General features: G+C 44.4%; 1 protein-coding gene across 1 annotated transcript in view; it reads left to right on the top strand.

Annotated features, from left to right (window-relative positions):
* Positions 1-26,093, top strand: part of LOC147747364 (interleukin-12 receptor subunit beta-2-like) — a 710,479-nt gene that overhangs the window by 342,895 nt on the left and 341,491 nt on the right. The window contains exon 9 of the mRNA XM_086936242.1: positions 12,245-12,467. Coding sequence (XP_086792368.1) covers positions 12,245-12,467 — 223 coding nt within the window. The remainder of the gene's footprint in view (positions 1-12,244; positions 12,468-26,093) is intronic.

The following is a 26,093-nucleotide window of genomic DNA, read 5'->3' on the forward strand; positions in this document are numbered from 1 at the left end:
TAATGATAAAAGAAAGGGCAGTATACGTGATGAGAGCTTGCCCCCGTAAGTGGAATAAGGTGTGGTTGCCGTGGAACAAATATAGGGGAGAACCATGTACACCATTGCCGGAGGGCCAGGATTCAGAATCTGAGGAGGATGACGACTAGATGGCGTGAGTCCACATACTGAGCACTGGGGTGCCTCGAGAGGGTGTGGGGTGGCGAGGCTACCCTAGAACTAGTACTACTGGTGTGGATTGACCGACTGCTGACTGTATACGGCATTACCCGTTGCCAAGTGATGACCTTAGTTGGGTTAACTGTTTTTGTTAAGCTTTAAAATTGAACTGTTAGGAGCGGGTACACATACCACGAGTGAGAAAAGCAAGGATTACCGTGAGGAACTGCTCTGCAGGTATAACTTGAAACCTGTATTTCACGGACTGTTACGAACGCTCCATGCACACATCAAGGTGGTAGACAAAATTGTTTGATCACGACATGTTAATAATTTCTCACATTTCTCATGATTGTAAACGCCAATGGTCCACGATCGAATTTCTGTATGCTTATAAGTTTGTGTATTGTGCCATCTTGACAATAAAGATTTCTTAAAAAAAAAAAAAATAATTGCCTTCCTGACTCGAAGTCCTCCTCCTCGCTCGGTTCAGGAAACTGCAGTAACCAGCCCTGCATGAGAGCAGTGCCAGGATTGGGGGGAGTGGCCTCTCTCCCCACTCCCGAGGACACTTGAGCTCTATGCTGTCTTTCACCCAGCAGTCTAAGAAAGATGGTTTAGAGAAGTTTAAAATGTGCATGTCTAGCTGGCCAAAAAGACATGCATACTTTAAACTTGAAGTGCCCTGCCCCTCACTGCTTTCTGCTGCTGCCTGACTGGCAGCAGAAGAAAAAGGAAAATCACGCCCCTCCATCTTGACGATTGGCGCAGGACGGGTTTTTGAAAAATAAAATGGTAATTAATAAATTTTTATTACCATTTTATTTGTCCATCTCTGGTGGCAATTTTGTATTGGGGGGACGCTCCGCTGCCTAAACGGAGTAGCAGCCCCTGCACAGGTCACCTTCTTCCTTCCTCTTCATCACTGTTTTCACTATGTACTTTTGTGTGCATTTTCTTATGCTTCCTTCCACTTTACTACAAAGCCACCCACTCTCTCACTTGCTTCACCTTTAAACATGCTATTTTCATTTCCTTTGGCGCTGTCAAGATTTTCATAGCCATATATACAGTTCACAAACTTTCATATGAAATGTTAATTACATATATGTGACCATTGCTCTGTGCTCTCAGCAGAGATGCCAAGGATGGAATGCACATGTTGTCTGAGCAACTTTATGACCCACTGTTGCTCAGACAACATGTGCTGTCAGGGACCCAGATTCAAACATTTGATGGGCACAGAGTTTGACCTGCCGTCTGATCCAGAATCCAGTGGGTGGAAATGAAGAGGTGACACCCAACCCCATTACCTGTTCGCCAGGAAGAGTTGAAGACAATAATTGCATTGCATCCTGCGCACCATGCTTGCTGCCGAAGTGTGCTCTGCAGCGGTGAGAGACCACCACAGTGAGTGCAGCAGTCATCGAGGGTCAGTGTTATATGGTGCCATCTTGTCTGGGTGGCAGTAGAAAGAGACTTGCCCAGGTCCTCCCTGTTGGCACCAGGATGCCCACAGATCATCAAGATATCATGCCACATGTGGAGACTGAGGTCAGAGACAGCCTCTTTGTGTTAAGGTTAAGGTTAATGTGTAACCGGAAAGTGAAGTACAAACAGCCAGGCCAAGTCTGAGATGGGTTGGACCCATAGGAATCAGTAACCTCTCTTGGCCATGGGCCCAACTCAGACTCTGACTGCCTGCAGCAGCACAACAAGCAAGCTGCCAACCACCGCTCTGAGGTCTGCTGTGCCGCGTCGCACAGTTCAGAGGAGCTTAAATATGAGTACCATAGCATTTTAATGCGGTGATGCAGACACTACCACTAAAATGTGTTATGCTATCCGACAATGCGTGGCACTAGGCAGGGCCAGGTTGGGGATGCTGTAATAACTCATGTCTCTCTACAACAAACAGAGCATTCCAAGACCTTAAAGCAAATAATTAAATAATATTAGCTCTTCCACCCTTTTGTTTTAATGCTCAGTGTCTGTGTTTATTCATTATGCATAACCGATCATTCTAGTAATACAAACACTTCAGCAAAGAGCCTTCTCTCTCGAAGGCATAGAGATAGCATAATATTGGAGGTCTTCTCCCTTCCACCATGCATCTACCAGTATTCTGCCTTCACCATGACCTATTAATGCAGCACTGTCTCCACCCCTTCTCTACTGCACTTGGAGAACTTCCTGAGAGTTTCATAGGGTTCATGGAGGATATGTCTACTGAGTTCCATATTCCTCTTTAAGCCAATACTGGCCACCTCTAATGTGGCATTCTCTGTAGATTACCCTGAAACTAGGCTTTCATGAAACAAAACATATGTTAATATCTGCAAATCAAAGTGCAGTTCCTAACCCATTAGACTTGTCTCTATAATTCTTACCTTGTGGACAATGCTATCTTCCTGTGTGTGATTTGGGAAAGACATTGTTGGGGATCTTTCCCCTGGATCAATAGGAATTGTGCCTTTAGATAGAAACTGTAGCAAAATGATTTTTTAAATCGCTTTAAATGTCATAATTCTAGTCCAATAACAATTGTTCAAAGTGTATCAAGCATATGTATTGATAACTAATGTATCATGATACAAAAATATCATTATCAAAATATCAACATCAAAAATATCCAATTTACCTTCCTATGATGTATAAAATATTGATTACAAAAACAGGCTAAAAAGTATTGGAATGCTAATATTGAAAGCAATATATACTAGTAGATAATATGATTCAAATTATTAATAAAAGTTTAATTATTTAAAAAATGTATATTATAACTTTTTCTATAGAGCCAAAAAAACTTATATGTGTAATTAAAAAAAAATACTTTTAATTTCAAAAGAGTAATTAGCTGAATTGGAGCATCTGCTGAACTGACCTTCAGTCAACTAAAGAACAAAAATGTATATATTTAGTTTAAACCTGCAAGGATAATTGCAGTAAGGACAGTGAAAGGATAGAAAAAACAAACGCTCAATGTACCTCAACTAGTACAGTTGATTAACATTCTTTGGAAACTAATACAAATAGACACTAGACTAAAATCACTAAAACCAAAATGAGCGGGCAGTTTGATAGGAAGAAAAGTGATGAAAAACTACCTCCCCATAATATATGTTATGGATTCCTTCTTCTAACGTTATTACTTGACCATACGTCTTATTTTTGGTCAAACCTTGCATTCATCATCTCCAACTCTCCCTGTATTGCTTCAAAAGCTTTTTTATGACTTGTACGCTGTGTATTGACTACCAATAGTCTAGACTAAATACCCCATTTATATGTTCTTGCTGAATAGTATTTCCTCACAGATTACTTTATGTGCAGCAGTTCAGAGACATGACTTACAGTGTTTGAGTCCTCCATATCAGAGGATCCTGCACTTTGAATGTCTCCTTTGATGTTTTCCACCAGATGCCTGTTTATATTTTGATTTCTGTTGTACAACCTGAGTCCTAATTGATTCCCAAAGCTATTATCCGGTAGTGCCTTGATGGGCACATCACGAGGCAGCCACTCCTGGGGACTGTACATACACCAAACCTGCACTCATTCATCACAGGCATCACCGGTCAGAAAGATCCATGTGCATGATCCTGGACGCAGTTTAGGTACACATCTCACTTGTGCCAATATCATTATTTAATTAGCATGTGGGCTTAGGTCTACGACACAACATTTCCAATGACCTCCTGTTGCTTAGGCTATGACCAGCACTGACTGTGGCTGTTGCTGTCCACATATCTGGGTAGCCAATGTCCATCCTGGTGAGGAGAGAGAGAAGCAGCACCATCAATGAGGATCAAGCAAGGAGCTCGATAGTAGCACAAGGTTTGCAGCCCTGCTGGGAAGAAGGTGCTATGTGCAGTAGTCGCCATGATAGCAGAGGGAAGCATCCAGCATGAGCTGGAACTGGCAGAGCTGCCTGCGTTTGATGTGTAAATGTAAATGTGTTTGTATTTATATAGCGCACTTCCAACCTGAGGTCTCGTAGCGCTGTATTCATACCGCTGTGGAACCCTTCCTGGCTTTCCTGTGAGATGTCCACTCCTGGGCACCCCCAAGGTGAAGCCAGGCATCCAAGCGCTGCTGGGGCCGTTGTGGAGATTAAGCAAGCTATTGTCACAGAGTGGGACCCATGATTAGACTAGGCACAGAGGCAAGAATTATCAGGTCCAGAGAGATTGAGTCCAAGAGCCGCCGAGGCGGGAATTGAACCCTGGTCCCGGGACATACCTCTGCATCAGGGTCTGCCACTCTAACCATTTAGCCACACTTCTCCACATTTCTCATGCGGGAAATTTTGGGCTTCCGCAAGGTGTTGCAGTCAGAGCAGTGAGTCCACAAGGCAGGTGGCACCTTGGCATGATCAGCCCACAGCAAGAAGAGAACTGCATGGACATCCACGAACCTCTTGCACACATAAAACAGGATAATATGAAAGACAGCGCAGTATTCATGTCTGGCTGCGAGAATGCATGTGTGTCTCCCTGAAAAAAAGAAGACAAATACAAGAAAGATCTAACTAGAGTCCTCACCTGCCCATCTCTGCTGTTCCTTGACGTCCCTCAGTTGGGAAACATACCCCTCACACTGTAACTGTGTTTTAAATTGAGCAGGCAGCAGCGAACCTCAGCAGCCGGTCCCTTATAAGTGTTGAAAACTATAAGCACAGACTGGCCCCTAAAATCTTCTATTTACCTATCTCTTATAATATTCAGGGGCGGCTCCTCCGCTAAGGTGGAGGAGTGTCGCCCCACTGCTCTCAGAGCAGTGGGAAAGGTAAAAATATTCTTTTTTTTTCCGTCTGCTGGGCTGGGTTAGGGCGGGTTGGGGCTGGTGGCTCAGGGAGGAGGAGTAGACTGTACACACTTAGGGGCTGATTTCGAGGCAGGCAGGAAGGGCTCTGACCATTGGTCGTAACCCTCCTGCCCACATCGGAATGTGCTGTTCAGTTTGCTTTCCGACTGAGCCATTCCAATGGGCTCGGTCGGAAAGGAATCCGACTCAGTTTTCCAGATGGCTTCCAACGGGCTCAGAAAACCCATCTGCCATCCAGAAACCCTTCAGTACTCTCCCGGCTGGCTCTTTCTGGCCGAGGGAGTACGTTGGCAGTTTCCAACTTCCTTTTTGTGCCAGACTTTCTGACACAGAAAGGCAGTAGGAAACTGTCTTTGGGGGCCCCCAGCAGGGCCCCCAAATGGTGGCCTAAGGTGCACCTATGGTGCCCCCCTGTTGATCCCTTCACCTGGTTGCCGGTACCTTGGGGGGCCCAGGGATGAACTGCACCTCTGCACTTAACAATGCGAGCATGCATTCCTTTCGGAATGCATGCTCCCATTGTCAAGTATAGGATTGTGACCGTACAGGGTTCGGTTGCATCCTACTTGCAGATCTGGAACTGTCCGAAATTGGAATCGGCCCCTAAGTGTGCATGACTGATTGGCTGGCCGTCTCGGGCCAGAAAAACAGTCAGGCACACTTTGCTTGTCCCCCACCCAGCCTGCATTACAGCCTGGGTGTTTAACATGCACAGGCTCCCTGTGTGTAAGTGCCTAACCACGTCGCTCAGACCAATCACAACCGTGCATTGCAGCATTGTAATTGGCTATGGGGAGACAATCACAAAAATGCTTTGAAGAGTTGTGATTGGCTCAGGGGGGCCTGTGTGCTTCCGGACTCTTCAGCAATGAAGAAGTAGAGATGGAGGTATCTGCAGCGTGAAGAGGTAAGTGTTGTTTTTAAAAATATATATATTTTGTCCCCCCTCGCCACATGCCCTCCCACTTCCGTTCTCTGCTAGCTACCACTGATAATATTGGCATTAATTCATGCTAAATTCTTCTTCTTTATCTTGATGGTCATTGGAATGTTGCATTAAAAGTCAAAGGGCATTAGTAAACATCACAAACTTAAATAGTGTCAACAGTTTTAAGTTCAGTCAATGATGAGAGTTTGAATAGATTTTTCAATACCTTTATTCCCATCAAGAGATAAGTATGCTCTTCTCTTCATGTTTATTTTTAATTCAGTTAGCCCATAAATCAAATAGGTTTACAGAGATCTTATTAAAAAGAATCCTTAGTACAAGCAATAAAAATGTAATGCATTAAGCGATTTCCATGAAGGAAAAGATTCTTTAGTCTAAAGATCAGAGTTAGAGTTCAAGAACCCATGAAGAGTTTGAATTTCAAGGAAAAGAGTGTGATCAGAGGAGCATGAAGCTTCCAAGTTAAATTAGAGTTGCAGAACTTCCCATAAAGAGTAGTTCATGAGATTCAGATGAGTCTTCATTCAGGTGCAGTAGCAATCTGTTGAAAAGCAAACAAAACAGATGCAGCAGTAGCCACAACCATCAAGGGTCTGCGTTGAGGGCAATCCTCTTCAGAGCTGAGCAAGAAAGAGAGTGACCTCTTCCACCTAGGAACACACACTAACATAAAAGTAGAGAAAACATTTTGAAAAAATAGGCATTAGGTTTCTTCTCTCAGGAGCCAACAGAATGGCAGCTCTCTTTGATAAGCAGGTTCAGCTTCTCTGTTCCCACGAAAATACATGCTGTTTGTGCACTTTTATTGCACAGTTAGCTACAGTCAGTATTTGCATAGTTAGATTCTGGAAACATTAGACTCAGTTCCCACAGGCCCTAAAACATAAATCTATCTTCCACATATAAGTTTGTTTTACTGCGGAAAAAATGAACTATTACCTAAAATGCAACATCACTGTTAGGTAATGTATTTTTTTTTACAGTGAATCAAGCATCTTTGTTTACAATGCACACATTATTCTATTCAAAACATTGTATGAAACATGAGCAAGTAGAAAGTTCATGACATTTAATGAATAAAATGTTGCTTATAAGATTATACATGTGTTAAACCGGATCATTCTGCAATTGTGACAGCATTTCTAAACATGTCAGTTTAAGGGAAAGCTTCAAAGTCACGTTGTGCTCATTTCAGCACAATTAGGCTCTGCTTCCAGTTAAAGGAAAATGGCTTCATAGCTTTTTTATGGCCTAAGGGAGTAACTATGACTGCCTATTGCAAATCAGCTCATTCCAAATGCGTGGGTTTTTCTCCATCCCTTTTTATTTTTATTGTTGCATGTTAAACTACTAGATTAAATATTTTAATGTTAATTAATTAACTCTCCCAAGCCCTTTGGACCAGAGTGGGCCGTGCAGTTGCCTTCCAGGCCCCCCCACATCTGGCCTTATCTTTGAGTCTGCTGAACCAGCGATCAACAAACCTCTTCACGGCACACAAAGGTCCACTTTAAAGACTTCGAGGCACAGCTGGAAGGGGTGCAATCAGAATAAATAACATGAAGACAGGGCATCTGAACCAGGCTGGCACAGAGGAACATGTGCAGTCTCTGACCAGCAGCCCAGAATACAGTCGTTCTCAGCACTCACTAGAGGTGCTGCACAGGAAAGGGCCTCACTGCCCTTAACTCAGCCTTCTAGCAGAGGTCAATGGTGGTTGTGTTGCTACCCACGCTGGTGAGTAGTGGTACAGCAACAGTTTATCGCCTGCCATAGGTAGAAATAAAAGGAGAGAGGTGAGGAGGACCAGGATCAGGTTGGCTGAGAAGCACTAAGCTGCGGACTGGAGGACAACAGTGATGCATTGGAAAGAGAGGAGAAGTGTGGCTCAGGGGTTAAAGGCGGCAGACCCGGAAGCTGAGATCGGCCCTGGACCAGGGTTCAATTCCCCGCCTCGGCGGGTCTTGGGCTCAAAAATTCCACGGACTTGACAATTCTTGCTCCGGTGCCTACTCGACTCACGGGTTCAAATTCTGCGACTCTGGGCAATAGCTTGCTTAATCTCCACAACGGCCCCTCGCGGTGGGATGCCTGGCTTTCACCTTGTGGATACCCTGCTGGGGCTATCTCACAGGGGAATACCAGGACGGGTTCCCTAAGCAAGCGCTTAGATACCGGGTCGGTGATTTGCGCTATATAAATACATTTACATTTACAGAGGCCCGGTACTGCTGTGCAGCCAGACTGCTGCAAGAGGATGCTCACACACTGTTTGGCTGCACCATCTGGATGTCATCCCATTGAGGCACCCCAACACTCTAAAGCCTTCAGTTATGAAACTACCCAAACTGGTTGCCTCCCTGGAGTTAAGGAGGGGGCTGGGTAGGGGGACCAGATGCGCAAAGGAGAAGAGCACTTCAACTCGGTTGCAACCAGAGGAAGGAGGGGAGGCATCAATGAAGCCACCAAGATCACAAGGTACAACTAACTGACTTCCACCCAACCAGTAGATGGAGTCTCACACCTTCCCTCGAACGGAAACCCAGAGACTCTACACAGATCATTCAAGTATGCCATGCAGTCATGACCTAAGACAGGATGAGGCCCAGAGAAAGTGAGGCCGGTCAGAAAAGAAGGCGGAAGCACACTGCACCCAGACTCTTGCCAGACACTAGGTCGCAATCAACCCACCCTCTCAAGGCACACTGTGCCGCATCCACACTAACCATGCCTGATGACAGCAGATCCTCAAGTTGCAAGCACTGCACCATCAAGTGAAAGTGAGGCAGAACCACAGCTACTTACTCTCCATGGAGTGGGATGCTAAGATAGTCTCTGATAAGAGATCATCCGAGGCTTGGCCGATTGACACACTGACCCGAAGAAGAAGAGAACCTGGCTGCACATTCCTACCCACAGGAGCACAGCTCCAAGAAGGTCGCTGATGAGGGGACATACGACGTATGGCCGGATGCCACATAGCACTAGAAAGGAGAGAAGTGGATCAGAGACTGCCCTAATCATCACCAAGTTGGAGCCCAATACCCTAGGCCAGTTACCAGACTACTGAGATAATAGACCACTGAGTGACCCTGTTGGCCAGTCCCGAAAACATTGCACACTGAACACCCAAAAGAGAAAGAAGAGATTTGAGCTAAGAGAAGTCTCACCAGCATATTTGAAAAGAAAGTGCATGCAGAAGCACCAAACAGAAAGAAGAAAAAGGAATGTAACCAGCCGGTTCACACTGGGTGACCTGACGACCGTCCAAACCTAGAAGGGGAGAAGACCAGGTGGGACCAGGCCTGGAGGTTGGTCCATAACCGATTTGTACCAATGACTGTGAGTGCATTTATTGGCACAAGTGAGCCTCTGATCTGGACCAACAACGACCCTGTGAAGGCCCTGCAGGAGAACCGAGAGTAGCAGCATGCATGCGCAAACAGAGTCTCTGCCTTAAGCTTCCCAGCGCAAACATCGAGACAATCACCAGCTACCTAGTGAACCATGACATTATTGCCTAGAGATGCAGTTTCATTGCATATGCAGAAGACATGGAGCACAGCAACTCATAGAACCATGAGGTTATAAAGGCCTTCTTGTCACCAAAGCTCCAACCGCTGAAAAACCAAGGAAGAATTCCTCCATCATGAAGGCAAGTCGTCAACACCTATTGTACAGGTTCACCCTACTGGCAACACCAACCTGCCAATCCCTGTAGCATGCATCACTACTACTATCTGTGGAGCATCTTACAATCGGAGCAGAGTCCAACAACATTGAAGCACTAAGAAGTGCATATGAAACCAACAAAGCAGCAGTTAACCATAAAGTAGAGGGACCGCAGAGGGAGAATGCTGAAGATCGTCAATGTATTCCCAGTCCCTTTAAGACTATCTTTAGAGGCTCCAGCAGTGCCACTAGAGCAAGCTTCACAACAGACTCCCAACAACACTCCTGATGCACCCGCTTTGAACATTTGACTCAAAACTCAAATTGTCCTAAGCATTATCAGGGTAAACCAACTCTATACCCTATGGATATGAATTCAGCGGTCATGCTGCCAGAAGAAATCGAACTTCTTTGCTCTAGCATTTTTGTCCTGTCTCATCCCACGTTAAATTATGAATTTCAGCCCAAATGTCCTGTTGCATCCAGTTTTGTTTGTACATGTGTCAACTGCTGTCCTGCTGATTGACCCAGAGAGCAATATATTATTTTGTATCCAATTTATTTTCTTTTGTTTATAGTTTGAACTTGTCCTTTCTTTTGGGTTTTTGGAAGAATGTAGTGTCCTGATATACATATCACATGGCAGCTTCTCCCTGTCACCGGTCAGTTGACCCTGTTAATCAAAAGGTCCGGAAGTGTAAGTCTGGGGCCAGTTATGTCAACATATTACTGATGTCTGAGTCAATATTTAATTAGCATGTGAGCCTAGGGCCCACATCACAAGATACCCTCACTACAATTTCTCTCGTTATCTCTGTATTACACCTGCCATACTTCTGGGGTCTGTCAGCAGGCTGTCTGCCAGTCGGCGATTAAGCATGGGCGGAAAATCCGTTCCGCTTGCGGATTTTGCGGATTTTCGGTAAATTCGCAATCCGCGAACGCTCGCAAATTTACCGAAAATCCGCAAATTCGCACGCAGCGGATTTTTTTTTCTGGTGATACAATTTTGCGGCGTGCGGTGTAAGTTCGCAATTGCGAACAAGTAGGTGCGGCGGGCAGCAACAATCTCGCACTCGCGAAATTACAAAATTTGCAATTCTGCACAAGAAATCCACTAGCAAGCAGCATAGACCTTCTGAAAATGATGATGTTTATCAGAATAACTCCTCAGGTTGACATTTGCCTGCCCTTTTTTGGATTTGAGGCCTTTTGACTTTCTTTGGATCACTTTTGGATTCGAAATAAACTTTCACAAGTAAGTTTGTGGGCATTACATTTGCTGTTCTGCAGAAAAGCGAGTTTTGCTAAACTGAAAGAGTGCAGGTGCAAAAGTTCAAATTCATCATTAGTAACCATTCCCTGTAGTGCTTCCTGACTGGGGCCCCTCCAGAGTTCAGTTGATAGTTGCAACAATTGTATGACCCTGCTCTGACCATCACAGCCGGATCATATATTAGCTACAAGTAGGCCACAAAGGTCCTGGAAAAAAAAAATTGCACTGCAACAGAAAGCAAATTACAGATAAGGAAGCAGGTGCAGACTGGAATTTTAAAACAGTGACACATTAATAAATCAACCCCAAATTAATTCATGTCAGTTGAAGCAGGGCAGGTGTGCTTGCTTTTCCCCCCATAATCTACAGTAATGATGAACCAGAGGGTGGCATTGATGTACCAGAGGGTGGCATGGGTGAAACAGAGGGTGGCAGTGGTGAAACAGAGGGTGCTGGGAACCAGTGATGATGAACCAGACGTAGAAACAACATAATCGCGACCGTTGCGAGCCGACATGTAAGTTCGCAATTGCGAACTGGTACAAACCCTCGCGAACTGGCAGAAATCCTTGCGAACACAAAAAAAGAAAATTGCGAGAATTCGCGAATTTTGCGGATTGCGAGTTCGCAAATCCGCAAATTCGCGAACGCCAGATTCGCAAAATTCGCCCATGCTTATCGGCGATGCATGTATGCATGGTTTATCCTCTGCATCAGCCCATAGTACAACTGGTCAATGAAATAGGTGGCAGGTTTCGTGTCTAAAGGCAGGCTTGAGGCCTCTCGGCTGATACTCGCTCTACTCCAGATCACCTGCGCTCTGCCCCTCTTCCTACCCAATCCCAAAGTGCTTGTGGAAGCATTTTGAGAAGACACTCTCCTTTGTAATGTCCAGCAACACAGTGTAATGACCTTGGAAGAAATAATTACACATGTCCTCTGCATGAATGGAAAAGAGGAGGTGGCTATAAAGCAGACATGAATAAGTATCTTGTGCATTAATGATGCATTGTCATCGTAGCCCATTTTTCTGGTCACGTGTGCAGTCTTGCTATAGCAATTCTGTGAGGTATTAAGAATGCTTGTTTGGAGTGATGAAATGTGTGTGTGTTTTGTTTTTGGGGTTGTTGAGTGTGATTTATTCAATGTTCTGCCGTGAGGATGCAACTGATTTGTGGGGAGTTATTTGGTGTTACTTTCACCTCTTTTCCCTCCAATTATCTCACACTACATCTATCAGGTCACCGTGGTAAGCAACAATATTAACTCTGCACGCAGCATGGCGGGGGGGGGGGGGGTTTAACTCTGACTTGTATTATTTAACTGACCTCCTTGTTTCTATATTTGTTATCTTTTTGCAGCCTCTTGATCCGAAGGTTGCAAGAGGCAGAGTTCTTGGCTATATAGCATTTTATGAAGAGCAGGAAGAGAAGAAAATAATTAAGATATGCAAAACATTGGAGCTAAAATGCAAGATTCTTGTGCCCCCTTCAGTGCACACCATCAATGTCACTGCATACAATTCGAAAGGGCATTCCAAACCAGCTCCTGTCATTCTGAATGAGGAACAGAACGACCCTGGGGGTGAGCAATGCATCATTCTTAATTGTGCAATTAGCATTGTAGTAAGATGTGTGAATATATGTAATAATATTCTAAATATTCTAAATTCCTAGCTTGAGCGTTTTATTTTTGGTGCTAAATACAGCCATTATAGATAGTCCAACTTTTCCAAACGTCTTGCTTGAAGGCAGCAAATAATCTTCATAGAAATGTATGCAGAAAACATAAAGACACACATTATGTTTTTTACTGAATGCTATCGTATTGTTTAGAAAAAGTATGTGTCTGATGCAGTATCAATCCAAATACGGGGGTTACTGCTTCCTAATATGAGACTAATCGTGCTGGAAGAAAGAAAAAGGTAAAGTAAGTAGCTAGGTACTGTACCAATCAAGAGAAGACAGTCAACAAGGTTGTCTCTTGTTGCCCTCACACATCCCTAGGGATGTCATGCTTCATCATTGGGCTGTGCTCCTCATTGGGCTGGCACTGCAATGCCCTACGGGTCCCCTGAAGGGTCACTTTAGCTGAGATCTTTTTATTTCGCTGTTTGATGAGTGTGAGAGTGTGTCCTAGTGGGGTTGTGAGAAGTGAGTGTGAAACTAAATAATTAAAACTGGCTGGGGATATCCCAAAAGATGTAATATGCTGATTCCCCTGTCAGAGTAAAAAAAAACATAGGTTAGTGCTACTTGTGGGGTAATAATGACCCCTACTAGCTAGAAAAAGAAAACGGTCGACATGTTTTGCGCCTAACATTGGTCAAAATGATCCCTGGCACTTCATCAGGACCGAGATTACTATAAGTTATTAGTAGGTCAACCCCAATTGTAAATTCAGAATGAGGGGTCCCATTTCTTTTTGTAGGGTGGCACCTGCTCGTGATAAGTATCACCTTTGCTGCGACCTAGAAAGCTAAGAGAAAAAGAGAGACGGTACATAGATAAACATAGAACGTAAAATATATATTAGATGGTATCGAACTAATAGTATCTAGGTGGTAAGCAGACGTAAGAAGAATACATATTGGTTATACAGGAAATTAAAACGAGAAGCACATCATTTCACAATCAGGCGCCATCCTCAATTTCAAGATCATAGTGTCTGTCATCTATTCATTAAGCATTTTTGTATAATGGTGAGATTGTTTCTTGCCACATGCCCCTAATTTTGTTAGTATCACATCTATTCCTTAGTATTAATTGTGGTAATAGGACAGAGCCATACAGAAATATAATAGGATAGATAGTATAGGAATCTTACCAAATTCTTCTAAAGAACGGACTTCATAGGCTGGCGCACAGTGACCTGCACCATTACAGGCTATTATGTCAATTGGACAAGGAGGGAGAAAAAAGGAGGAGGCATGTATCAATAACTGCGGTCATGGCTGATGTAATCCGCGGTTTCTTAGTCATCACCACCGGTGTGTGAATAGAACTACTTACTGTTTTGAGGGTGCCGTCTCACTGCACCTACCCTCAGCCAAGCATGCCTGAATGGTGGCCGCACGGTGGACCAGCATCCGTCAAGTAGGTTCCGTTCCATTGCCTCACTTCCGGCTGCCTGACCTTCAGTAGGCATGGTCCACACTATTGCACATGTTCATGTGCCATCTTGGAGTGGTGTCGTGTGTATACCGATTCCAAAAAGGTAATGGAATTTGTGATATTAAAAACATGTTAATGGTTGTTGATATTAAATGTGGTGGCAATTTAATAATGGTGTAGTGAGCCTCTAAAGAAGTTAGATCAAGCAGGTGTGTCATCAAGATACTTGAGTAAGTATTTATAATATTTAAAGTAGTCCGAAATTTGCTGAAAAAATTATCTAATAGGGAGATTAAAGGGTTATTGGGTGTAGAAAGGCACCAGACACAGCCCTGTGTAATTAAATCTGTGATTGGTCCTGATGAAGCACCAGGGGTCCTTTTGACCAATTGTAGGTGCAAAACATGTCGACCTTTTTCTTTTTCTAGCTACTAGGGGCTTACCCCACAAGTACCACTAACCTATAGGTTTTTTTTACTCTGACAAAGGAATCAACATATTAAAACTTTTGGGATATCCCCTAGCCAGTTTTAATGATTTAATGTTACACTCACTTCTCACAACCCACTATAACAAGCTCTCACACTCGTCAAACGACAAAATAAAAAGATCTCCATTAAAGTGACCCTTCGGGAGACCTGTAGGGCATTGCAGTACTGGCCCGATGAGGAGCATCGACAATGATGAAGCGTGACATTCATAGGGATGTGTGAGGGCAACAAGAGACAATCTTGTTGACTGGCTTCTCTTAATTGGTACAGTACCTAGCTACTTACTTTACCTTTTTCTTTCTTCAGACACAATTACTGTCCTATTAGAAACAGTAACCCCCTTATATATGGATTAATATTGTCTTTTGGATCATGGAAACTGGAACTTGATTAGCTTCTAATAACCCCTCTCTTTTTTTGATAGGCAGTGTCTGATGTGGTATCCAGCAAACCTTTCACTTCTGGGGTGTTTGCGCATCTCTGTGCTAGGAGTTTTGGTCTCTATGGGCCAGATGTGAGAAGCATTTTACAGGTCACAAACAAAAGGGTTTGCAAGTGGCAATTAAGAAGGACCATGTTACGGGTGCCCCTCCCTAATACCGAGTTGCACTGGTATGTAGGAATGTTTTGCAACTGGGAATGCAGTCGCGAAACATTCGCAGTTACCACCAATTTCCAGTTGGTGGGAAGCCATTTGCAAATGGGAACTTTGTGAATGGGGCGCCAACATTTTTTCAGAGTAGGCAGTGGTTCCAAGGACCACTGCCTGCCTTTAAAAAATAATGAGAAAACCTTTCATTTTTTTCTTTTAAACGTATCCCTTTTCCCGTTAAGGAACATGGGCTGCATGTGAAAAAAACTGCTTTATTTAAACAGCAAACACAGGCATGGTGGTCTGCTGTCCCCAGCAGGCCACCCTCCCAGTGTCATTGCTCATTCCCAATGGGTCGCAAATTGAATTGATGAGGCAGGTCCCCTGTGACCCATTTTAGATTTGCTAATGTGTCTGACACACAATAGTACATTTCATTTTGCGAGTCCCTAATTGCGAGTCACAAAAACTCACAATTAGAGACTCGCAAAAGGAAAAGTATGTACATCTGGCCCTATGTGTGTTAATAGAAACTGTTTCTTTTGGTATATCAGGGCTATATATTGAGATAAATCATGCATAATTATCTCAAGCAGACTGAAGATATAAAGATATTTACATTTTTAAAGCATTTGCTCAATATTTTGTTGAATTTCATAAATGCTAACCAAGTAAATGTTGCCCTGAATGTCTGGAGTTCGGCAACACCAAATACATGTCAGTTTTCCTAAGTAATGTAGTCTGCACAATCAAATATGTAATGTATACATGGAAAATATAAAAACTATATTTTTTCTAATTTCATGCAACCCAAGCAATCTATTGGTGCAAGCAAGGCCTGCCTTCACTGGTTGGCAGCTAGCACATGCTGAACATAACTTTTTTTTAGTGATTTATATTTTGCAAATCCTGGCCATTTCTTTCACTTTTCTTTATACGCAATTTTTTACGTTTCAAGGTTTGACCCCCTAACTGTGTTGTTCTGGATCTCCTTAGTGTGGTAGTATCAGACATACATGGGTATTCTATGGATTTGTGGTGTCCACAGGCAATAAACTGGGTGCAGTGCATTTTGAAAATGTTGAAAGTTACTGGATTCAAAAGCATAGTAAAGGTACCTGTCTTCTGGTCATAGGTATGTCCACTGGCCTAAAAGAAAAGATACCAGAACCAATATTGTTAACATCTACCCATAATGCAGTTTCTATTACTAGTATGATTACACAGAACAATGTAATTCACTCCAATCGCCCTCATTCAGTAACACATTCCTGCCTAGGGTTCACCCAGACTTTAGTTTAACTGGGTCTCATGAGTATTGGGGTACTACACATTCAAAGTTTTTCAACAGGTTTGATCAGGGACCCACACATTAAACACAAGTGAATACTTTTTACTGGACAGCTTCCCAAGGTTATGCATTTTGGTCCGGGTCGGCCAGCACCGAGGGACACCTACCAATATCAGACATTTCTGAAACAAAGCAACCTAGATAAGCTAAAGTGATGTGGCTTGTAGGAAATCCAGCGCATTTGACTACCTGCAGAAAATCAAAGTATTGGTAAAAAAATGTCCCTCCATTCCATGTACAGGGAGTTCTCCTGATAAAATGGTAATCCACATGTGTTGGTGGGCATATTGCTTGGGAAAGGAATAGGCCAACACACAGTCAAAAGACAGTGTGAAGACCACATTGACAGTATAATGACTTCACAAGGGGACGCGCTCTCTGGTACCTGGATCTTGCCTGTTGGTCCTTCTGAAGTTCCTTGCTGTGCTCTTTGCAGTTTCGTCGTTGCACTGCCTGGAGACCCTCGGTTGAAGCCCTGCACCAGCCCACCATCCCTGACGCCTTTGGCACTACATCCCCCATCAGGCAGTGTGATCACGCAAGTAGATCATGAGAGGATCAGCGCCACAAATAAAAACAGCAGAGAGCCCCCGCGGCCAAGGGCTGGCCCGTCTCGCGCCCGTCAGCACCAGAAAGAGCCAGGGCAGGGCCACCCCCCCTTGAGTCTTCGTTCAAAGCGGCCTGTGAGACGGCGGCACAACTGCTGTGTCCCATACAAAGGTACTGTTCCCCTGTTCGTTATGTTTGTTCTGTAAAAGCTGGTGGGCTTAGTCTTCCTCGTGGACAATTAGTGGACTACTAAATAAGAGGTGTTTTCCCTGTATTTTATTTGTTTGGAATTCCACGAGAAGTGGTAGATCCGTACAGGGAAGCGCAAGTCAATGGAGGGGGAAAGTGGCGGGGCCGAGACTGTGACTTCTTCTAAGACATGAAAGGGAAAAAAGGCAAGGAAGGTGGCTAGACACGCAGCTGCCAACTGTGTCCCTGATCACATTGATAACATGGTGAAAGAATGTGAGGCAAATCTAGGCAGTGATGCAGAAGTAACTGGTGTTGTTTCGCAATTGGATAGAGGTGACTGCTATGTTTCTCACAAAAAACACAAAGGTTCAATTGAATCTGGCACAAGAGGGTCTCTAACTGTACCAATTAATAGTTCCATTGAGAATAACACTGACAATTCGACTTTAGTTGATAGTTGCCAGCCTTTTCTATCCAACCAATTTGTATCCTGTGTTTCCAAGTTTTCTGTCCTGGCCAATATAAATAGTGATAGACCTACCATAGACACGCCCCTTTTAGCTGACACTGAGCTAGCCTCCACTGTCAATCCTATTTCTAAACTTTTGCCAAATCAAGTACCTGTTTCTTTGGTATAAACTGGCACCAAGTGCAACAATGTCTCGCAGGAGATTTGTGTCCTATCAAGTTTAGTTTCCCTTCTGAGAGATGAAATTGAGTCTATGAAAACCCTAATTTTAAACTTATCTGCTATGGTGGGACCCCAGATAAGTGAGAGGATACACCCCGCATTGAATCCTAGCTCAACTAGCTCAACTAATGGTAATATTTTCCCTCTGAAAACAAACCGTATTAGGCCGAGGTCCCAAGTTGAGGGTAACATAGCCAGGGCTGGGAATACAATACAACCCACCGTTACAGAGCAGGTTAGGGCAAGTGGACTCACTGCATCTAGGAAAGGGCAAAATAAATTGTCAAAACCATTTGAGTATAAACTGACACATCAGTTGAAGACAACGGTGAGGGAGCACTCCACACCCGATAGTAGGGGGGGTACTATTGATGAAGTGCACAATAGAGGGAAAATTCCAATAAGAAGAGAGGATGCTGAACCTAGTAGACCCCATAAAATCTACGTGACAAATGTTCCCAAGTTAGTCATGGGGTAAATTTGAGAGCGTTGACTCCCTGACCAACAAAGCCATTCATTGGCTACGTTACGTTAGAGGCTGCAGATCAGTAATCAGGGAGGACATTACTAAGGCTACTAGGCTAACCTCGGATGTCGGCCAATACGACTGTATTGAATTGGTTTTAAGAACGGAGTCACTGGCCGATAATTTATTCGCCCTGCAATTTAGAACCAGCCCTCCAGTCCATTCCCGTATCCAGTTGAGGAATACTCCTTTTAACCTATCTTATGTGCAGAAACCGCGGATTAACACTGGGTGCTCTGGCTTAGAAAATATTGACTGACTCCCAGTTGTTTCTGAGATAACACTCTCTGACTCAAGCCCTGGGGACGTCGCCAGGGGAGGATTTGATATAGAAATTAAAATGATTGACAGCAGCTTAGGGCCCAGTAATAGTGTAGCGGTACAAACTGGTAATGTTAATAGGGCTGACCACTTTATCGAAGTAACATCCTGCAAAGGGTCTGGATGCCCCACTGGTGTATGTTCAAACATTAGGCCAGATTGTTTGCGACAAGTCAATATATGCCCCTCTACTTGTTTTAGCCAGGATAGGCCTGCTAGTCTAACTCAGTCAAGTATCTCTTCTGACATAGGGTCGGATAGGGGGACTATGGCAATTCTTATGAATGAGGAATATTTCTTCTGTGGGCGGTGGACCCAAGGGGCGGACGCTAATTTCCTGGAATGTAGCAGGCTTTTGCGCCAAAGTGTCATCACCGGAATGGTTAGCGTTCATTGGAGATTTTGATGTCTGCCTCTTCCAGGAGACCTGGTCATCTCAGCCACATTTTTGCCCTGGTTATTTAAATGTTTTTGTCACTGCAATAAAGGGGGTTAAGGGGTGGGCAATGGGTGAGTAAACCATCTGGGTGAGACAGTAAATCCCTTTAGCTATCAAAGAATTACCCTCAGAGAGAAATTACTTCCAAGTGTTAAGATTGCATTTAGGCCCTATGGGATGCTTGGACATTTACAATGTCTATGTGAGGGGAGTCCGAGGGGGAAAATCACAGGTTATAGTTTCCTTGGACTCCCTCATTGAGCTTTACTTGCAGGATACCAATGTAATCGTTGCCGGTGACCTAAACTCTACCTTTGAGCTCCTGGTAGCTTCTGATTGGCACCATGCAGAAGAAGACGAAGATGGTCAGTGGGGGGTACCAAATGTAGAACTTGAACCTGTTAAGAAATGGTCAGAGGTAGTCATACAGATTAACACTTTCTGTTATGAAAGGAGACTTAGGGCACTTAATGGTAGGACTTCAAAGGATAGGATTGGGGCTGCTACATTTAACAATGGGCGTAGCAAAAGTAGAATTGATTATGTCCTCTGTAGCCTGAAGTTCTAGCATACGATTGTTGACATGGTGGTCAATGACCGCATGGAAAGTGACTATAATCCCCTCTGTGTCACCCACGGCTGGTGGGAGCCGGACTCACCTCATGCAAATTGGGTTGAGCCTTGTCCCGCAAGTATTGTTCCTACCAATGATATGAGGCGTCTTAATTGGCCAAACGTAGCTTCCAACCCAGAGGTGTTGAATAAAATAGCTGAGGAGGTTGATAGTGCTCTACTAGCCCTAGAAGATGTTAATGTTAATACTGATCTGAGCTATGTAACTCCAATCCATGACAGCCTGTTTAAGTGTGTTAGTGCCCATTTTTTTGCTACTGTCAAAACCAAGAAATTAGCTACCCCAAAATTGCTAAGGTGGTATAATGATGATTGTAGGAAAGCTAGAGCCGACCTGGGCAATGTCATTAGGGCTGGCAATCTGGATGCCGTCCACCGTGGCAGACAGATGTATAAAAGAGCTATCCTTAAGGCCAAGAGACTATGGGATGAGCGCCGATGGCAGGAGCTTAAAGAAGCAAGTGACAATAAGAATTCCAGATCCTTCTGGAATATTATTAAGTGGGGCAGAGGGGGCAAGTCTGAACAGCCTGAAAATTATGTCTTTATTGTTACTTCGTAGGGTCTTTACATTTTTCACCCTTTTCCTCAAGGTAGTTCTTTTTGGTGCATTTACAGAAGTCCAAAATTCAACTCAGGTGTGCACAAAGACAGTCTAAGTTAGCAAAAGACTGATCCTGGTTCACAGATTTGAGATCTTTGGACATGTATGCCCGCAGATGAATCTTAGTACCACAGGAAACGTTACATTAACTGAACTTTTTTACTGAAACTCTGCGATAAATCTAGCTCTCCTGGACCTACCAAGGTAGCTCTGGTGTAACCAATAGGTATTCCCTGATGACCAAGTATTCTCCTGATGGACAAAATAAAAACATGTTTGATGAGCTAATGCACATCTTTCATGGACTTAAATCCATAGATTTCCCCCTGTGTGAACAACCAGAAGGCTTATCTATAGAGGAGTGTTAGTACTAAAGGAAGCCTATTTTTATGACTACAGCTGGGGATTTTTGTGAATCCCCAAAATGTTTGAAATCTACTCAATGGGGTTGCCTTATCTTCTTTTTTTATGTTTGCTCCTTTTATTTCTTTGTCCTTTTGAGTTTTCTTTTGCCATTAGCTTGGCTATCATCTGTTTTTCCTGCAGAATTTTTTGGCACCCAGTTTTCCCATGGCGCTGTTGTTTTCTGTTGATTTGACCATCTTAGCAAGCAGAGTCAAAGTGGTCTGGGAATGAATGGAGGTCACGAGCATAATAATAGTGATTGGAGGAATAAAAGTGGTATTCTATTGTCGACATCTCAAGCGTCAGGTGACACTCTGCAACTCTACACCGTCAATGAATACCAGCGCTGCTACAATTTCATCCCTCCCTTTCATCAGTCTAAATTCAGGCGCACACTTCAATAATTAAGGAAGGCCTTGCACATGTTTGCTGGCTCATGAATTCATGTTGGTTGAATGACGGAGCACATTTGTAGAAGCTCATTTGTTGAATAAAATGCCAGTTTCCTGTGACTTCACAAAAACGCCTTTATTTAAAATATGTCTAAAGTGTACCAAAATAAGAAATGAACGTGAAACAAGAGAGACCAGAGTAAGAATAAGGAAAATGAAGTTATGAAGAGGATGGTAACACATGAAGAGGAAGAAAGCAGGGGAAATATGAAGCACTAATGTTTGGAATAGCCGCAAAAATTGCTTGGAGCCACTTATGGCACTGATAATGCTTTCGAATATACTTGTGTTTATCCACTCCATAACACTTCTCATTTCAGTTATCAGGATGGCTATATATAGTCTGTAGATGCAAGCCCAGAAACAAGTGATTAGAATACATGTTGGTGTGTGTGCAAGCACCATGGGTCCGATACATGAGCGTATTTCTAGCCATAAGCATATGTTAGCCGTTGAAAATGCCTACATTTACACCTGTCAGGAATTCACAAAAGGATTCTAGGCTGGCACACAGGCGCGGTGCGTCCATTGGGGCGTAGGGGCGTAGCCCCACTAAGCCTGGGATGCATCGTCGTCAAGCACTGCAGTGTACACTAAGAAATAGCGCAGCAGCGCTACTGTATCTCCGGGAATCGGGACACACCCGGAGCATTCAGGAGTGATCAGGGGGTGGGGCTGGGCTGGGCTGCTTTAGCTTGAGTGACAGTCCAGTCCACACTCAGCTGCAGCAGTCTGCGCAGGTGAAAATTTGGGTGGTAACTAGCCCGAGCATGCGCGGTTCAGCCTTCCCCTTTAGAGTTGCCCCAAAGGGGGTGCTGTTTCTTACAGCAGCCGTGCCGCTGCCTGCCGCAGCCCCCGGGGTCTCAAAGGGCGAATAGTGACTGGGCCCCGCTAGCCAATCCTGGAGCTGCATGCAGCGCCAGGATTGGCTGTTCCACCGCGCAGTATTGCAGGCAACCCATCATTGGATGCCGCGCATGGGTGGTAGCACACACACTGCCTCAGCCGCACTTAATGGCCAATCACTGTGTGACTTCATGTGAAGCCATGCAGTGATTGGCCATTTGGTGATGTGCGCGCTGCTGGCTGGCTGGCTGCTGAGTGTGTATAGCCTATGGTGTGTCATCGTTACTAGGGCTCGTGCTGCACAGTCCGACTGTCCGACTCACCACGTGGCTGCAGACATAACTCTGACTGTCTCTCTGTTCGTTCCCTGGCAGAATTGGTCGGACAGCGTTTTTTGGAAGTACTGTACAGTGCACAGCAGCAAGAAGTTCAAGTAAACAGGTGTCTCTGACTCGACTCTGTGGCTGGTAGGCAGCATAGGTAGCCTTCTTATCTTTTCAATTTGGGCGGGGGCGGGCATGAATCGAATGGAGGCCGACTCCGAGGCTTTAGTTTACCAATGTTTGTTACCATGATGGCTAAGGGACAGGAGGATCCGGGGGCTGGATGGAAAGGCAGCTGGGGGGGGGGGGGAATAGACACCACCAGGCAGAAGCTGCTCTGTGCGCGGTCAGGGGGGGTCCTGGCCTGGCTGAAAAAGGCGAGTGTTTGTTTGTACCATGTCATTGCCCCCTGCTGCTGGCTGGGACAGGCCCAGTGTCGTGGTGTCGTTAGGGCTCGTGTGCTGCGCAGTTCGACTCACCACATGGCTGCCTGCAGACAGACACTAACTCTCGGTCTCCGTTCGTTCCCTGTCTGGCAGAACTGGACACAGGCCCAGCATTTACTACTGTACTGTAGTGTGAAGTTCAAGTACTTTGTATTATACCTTTGTAACAAACCTGCACAGATGTCACTTTTTTCCTCCTATAATTGTACCATTTCCTACCTCTTGTATTTTGTTTGCTCACATTTATCACTTTTCTCCTCATGTAACTTAACGTTTGCGGTTGTACGTTGTTTGTTCACTTGTAATTTTCTCCTCATGTGTAGTATCATTACTGTTCCTATTGTTGTGAAGCACTCTGACACCCTCGGGTAAAGTCCGCGCAGCGCGCTATATAAAAATGCATAAGTGAACAGCAAGGTGTCTGACTAGACTGTAGGCGGCATAGGTAGCCTTCTTTTCAATTTGACCTAACATGATTTTGGTTCAGATTGTGAATGCAATGCGTCAAAGTGCTGAGTGTCCCCAGCCCAGGCTGCTTATGTACTGGAGCCAAGGGGGGGAATTGTTGACTTGGAATGAGGACGTGTAGCGCCTTGAATCCTAGTTTGAGGGGCACAGTGGCGGGTTTCGAGATCCCCTGGGCCAGTTATTGAGTGCATTCAGCTTGGGCCTTGGGTGTTCTGTCAGCCTCCTGTGTATTTCAGCTCACTGTGAGACTGAGACATCCTGGCCTCTGAGTCATTCTGTTCAAACTATGATAAATACATTCACTTCACTCACTGTGCTGCACAGCCCACTGAAGTATCTTTCAAGGCGCACTGCAGCCACTAGCAGGGCAGCTGTTAGAAGGGAGAAACCTTGCGGTGTGCGAAGGTTTTGCTATAAACAGACAGATCCCTTTTCTTTCTTGTTCAGAATTTCTTTCGATTTTTGAGCTTTTACCTGGGTTACAACTGCCTGTATAATGACTTCTGTGAACTTTTTTGTTTATTTCAATTGCAGTATATGCCTTGATCATCTGGGAAAGCTGCATTAATACTCCCAAATATTTTATATAAAAGTAAAGTATCTCAGTGTGTTACTATAACGCTGCAGTAATCTAAGTATAGTCTGAAGGTCATGGGTTCAAATACGGTTGGCGTGGCTTAGCATTTCATCTTTCCAAACATGATAAAATTAGTACGCTGAATTGGGTAATAGTGATTTCCGAATTCAGCGTAATAGGACGGAATGTATGAAGCTCTGTGCTATACTGAATAAGCAGCTACCTATATTATGACATCTATTATTGTAATAACTGCACTTTCACAATTGCTTTATTAACCTTCCTGCTTTCTCAAATTTGCTTGAAAATGCACCATTTGTGCACGCTTTTTCACAATTTTCTCGGGGGGAATCCCCCCGAACCCTCCTTAGGGGGTTCCGGCTATCTCGCAGCGCTCGCTCACTACGGTGCAGTATGATCATCATTTTACGGCCCACCACTTTCAAATGTCACCAGCCGCCCCTGCTGGCACATCAGCATTTATTGATTCAGAGGTCTCTGCCACGAATGTGAGGATATCTGCGATACTGAGAGACATCTGGCTGGGGATCAAATTCTTTGCAGAACTATCGAGTTTCAGAGTCATAAATGTCAATTTTTACACTTTCTCTTACTCTGATGTACACTTAACCCCCTAAGAGTTGAATTAACACCCAGAATATGACCCTTTAGAGGCTATACTGATATAGGAACCCCTGGGCAAGAAACATATCACACAAATTCACCACACACTACTGGCTAACACCCCGTACTCACTGTTGCCACTACGAGAAGTTTGGACCGTAGATGTGGGCTCCCTCAATCATGATGGCTTGAGAGAAACTAAGATTGCTATCTGCACACTTGCCATCTCAACCAGACTTCGGCTTGTTCAGCTTCACTATTTCCATAGGATATTCTCTTTTCCTGTCCATTTACATCAGATTAAATGATCCTCTTTCCGAACTTGCACTAGATGTAAACCCTAACAGGACAGGGCACCCTTTTTCATACGTTCTTGGAATGCTCTGTCACCCAACCATACTGAGTGCTGGTTTTTCCAGTCAAAAGGACACATAACATTACTCTCCTGGGGATTATGAAGGAGATGGATGGCACACGCGCCCAACATACCTTTATTGATATTGGAAGATTGCTGACGAAATGCAATATTGCAAGTTATTGGAGAGCTCAGTATCCCTCCACATTGAAAGAATGACACACTGGTATGGATCACTGCTGCATCCTTGAAAGGACAGTTTATATGGCCAGAGGATGGCCAATCACACATGATAGAGCATGAGGACTTTGGATGGGAGATGTGTAAGCTGTACATTTTTTCTGATGCTGTGGCCAAGTGCACCACCCGTCCCCGCCTCACCCACCAACCCTCAAGCTCTGGTTCCTAGGTGGAGATCTCTGCTTTGACCAAGGTCATTATAAATATTAATTCTATAATCAGAATAATTCCCTGTATCACCTCTTGTTGATATGCAGTACTCATATCAGTTTCATTATATGCTCCTTATGTATGCAATGTGCATTATGTGTTTACCAATTGTGTGTTTCCAAAAAACAATAAAAATGGCTGGACAAAAAAAGAAGTAAATTCCATGAATGGAGTAGGATTAGTCTTGTAAGTTTTTGAATGCCAACAAAAATATAAATTTGTGGCCATTCATAAACTCCAATCTGACATCTTCGTACTCTGGAAAATGGTTAGAAATTGGAACTGCCCTTCATGAATGAGAAGAGTATTGGATCAACTCCAATGGTGGCTGCCTCTGTACGGAGGGGGTGGGGCGGGGAGGGGGGGGGGTGCATGAAATGCCACTGGAAGCACCCAGGCCCCCGGAATCTCCCAGCCAATCACAACGCTGCAGGAGCAGCCTCGTGATTGGTCTGAGCGGCCTGTTTGGCCTCTCAGGTAGTAACTGGGAGCCTGAGCATGTTCTCAACAGGGTTGTGCAACACAGCCCAGTGAAGAACATGCCTAGTGCGCATTACTATCTGGCTGGCCCCAGAGTGTCGGCCAAGCCATAATGCGCACTTAGGGAGGGAGTACAACCCACTTCTGCTCCCTCTGACAGCGGCGAGCCCAGCCCCGCCTAACCTGGCTGGTGGGGCTATACTTCTCTGCTTTAGTAGAGGAGCCATCACTGATCAACTCTGATTTGGTAGGAGTGTAGGAGAAGGACATTCCCCACAGAGT

This window comes from Lissotriton vulgaris, chromosome 1_1, assembly GCF_964263255.1.
Source record: "Lissotriton vulgaris chromosome 1_1, aLisVul1.2, whole genome shotgun sequence".
NCBI classification, from domain to species: Eukaryota; Metazoa; Chordata; class Amphibia; order Caudata; family Salamandridae; genus Lissotriton; species Lissotriton vulgaris.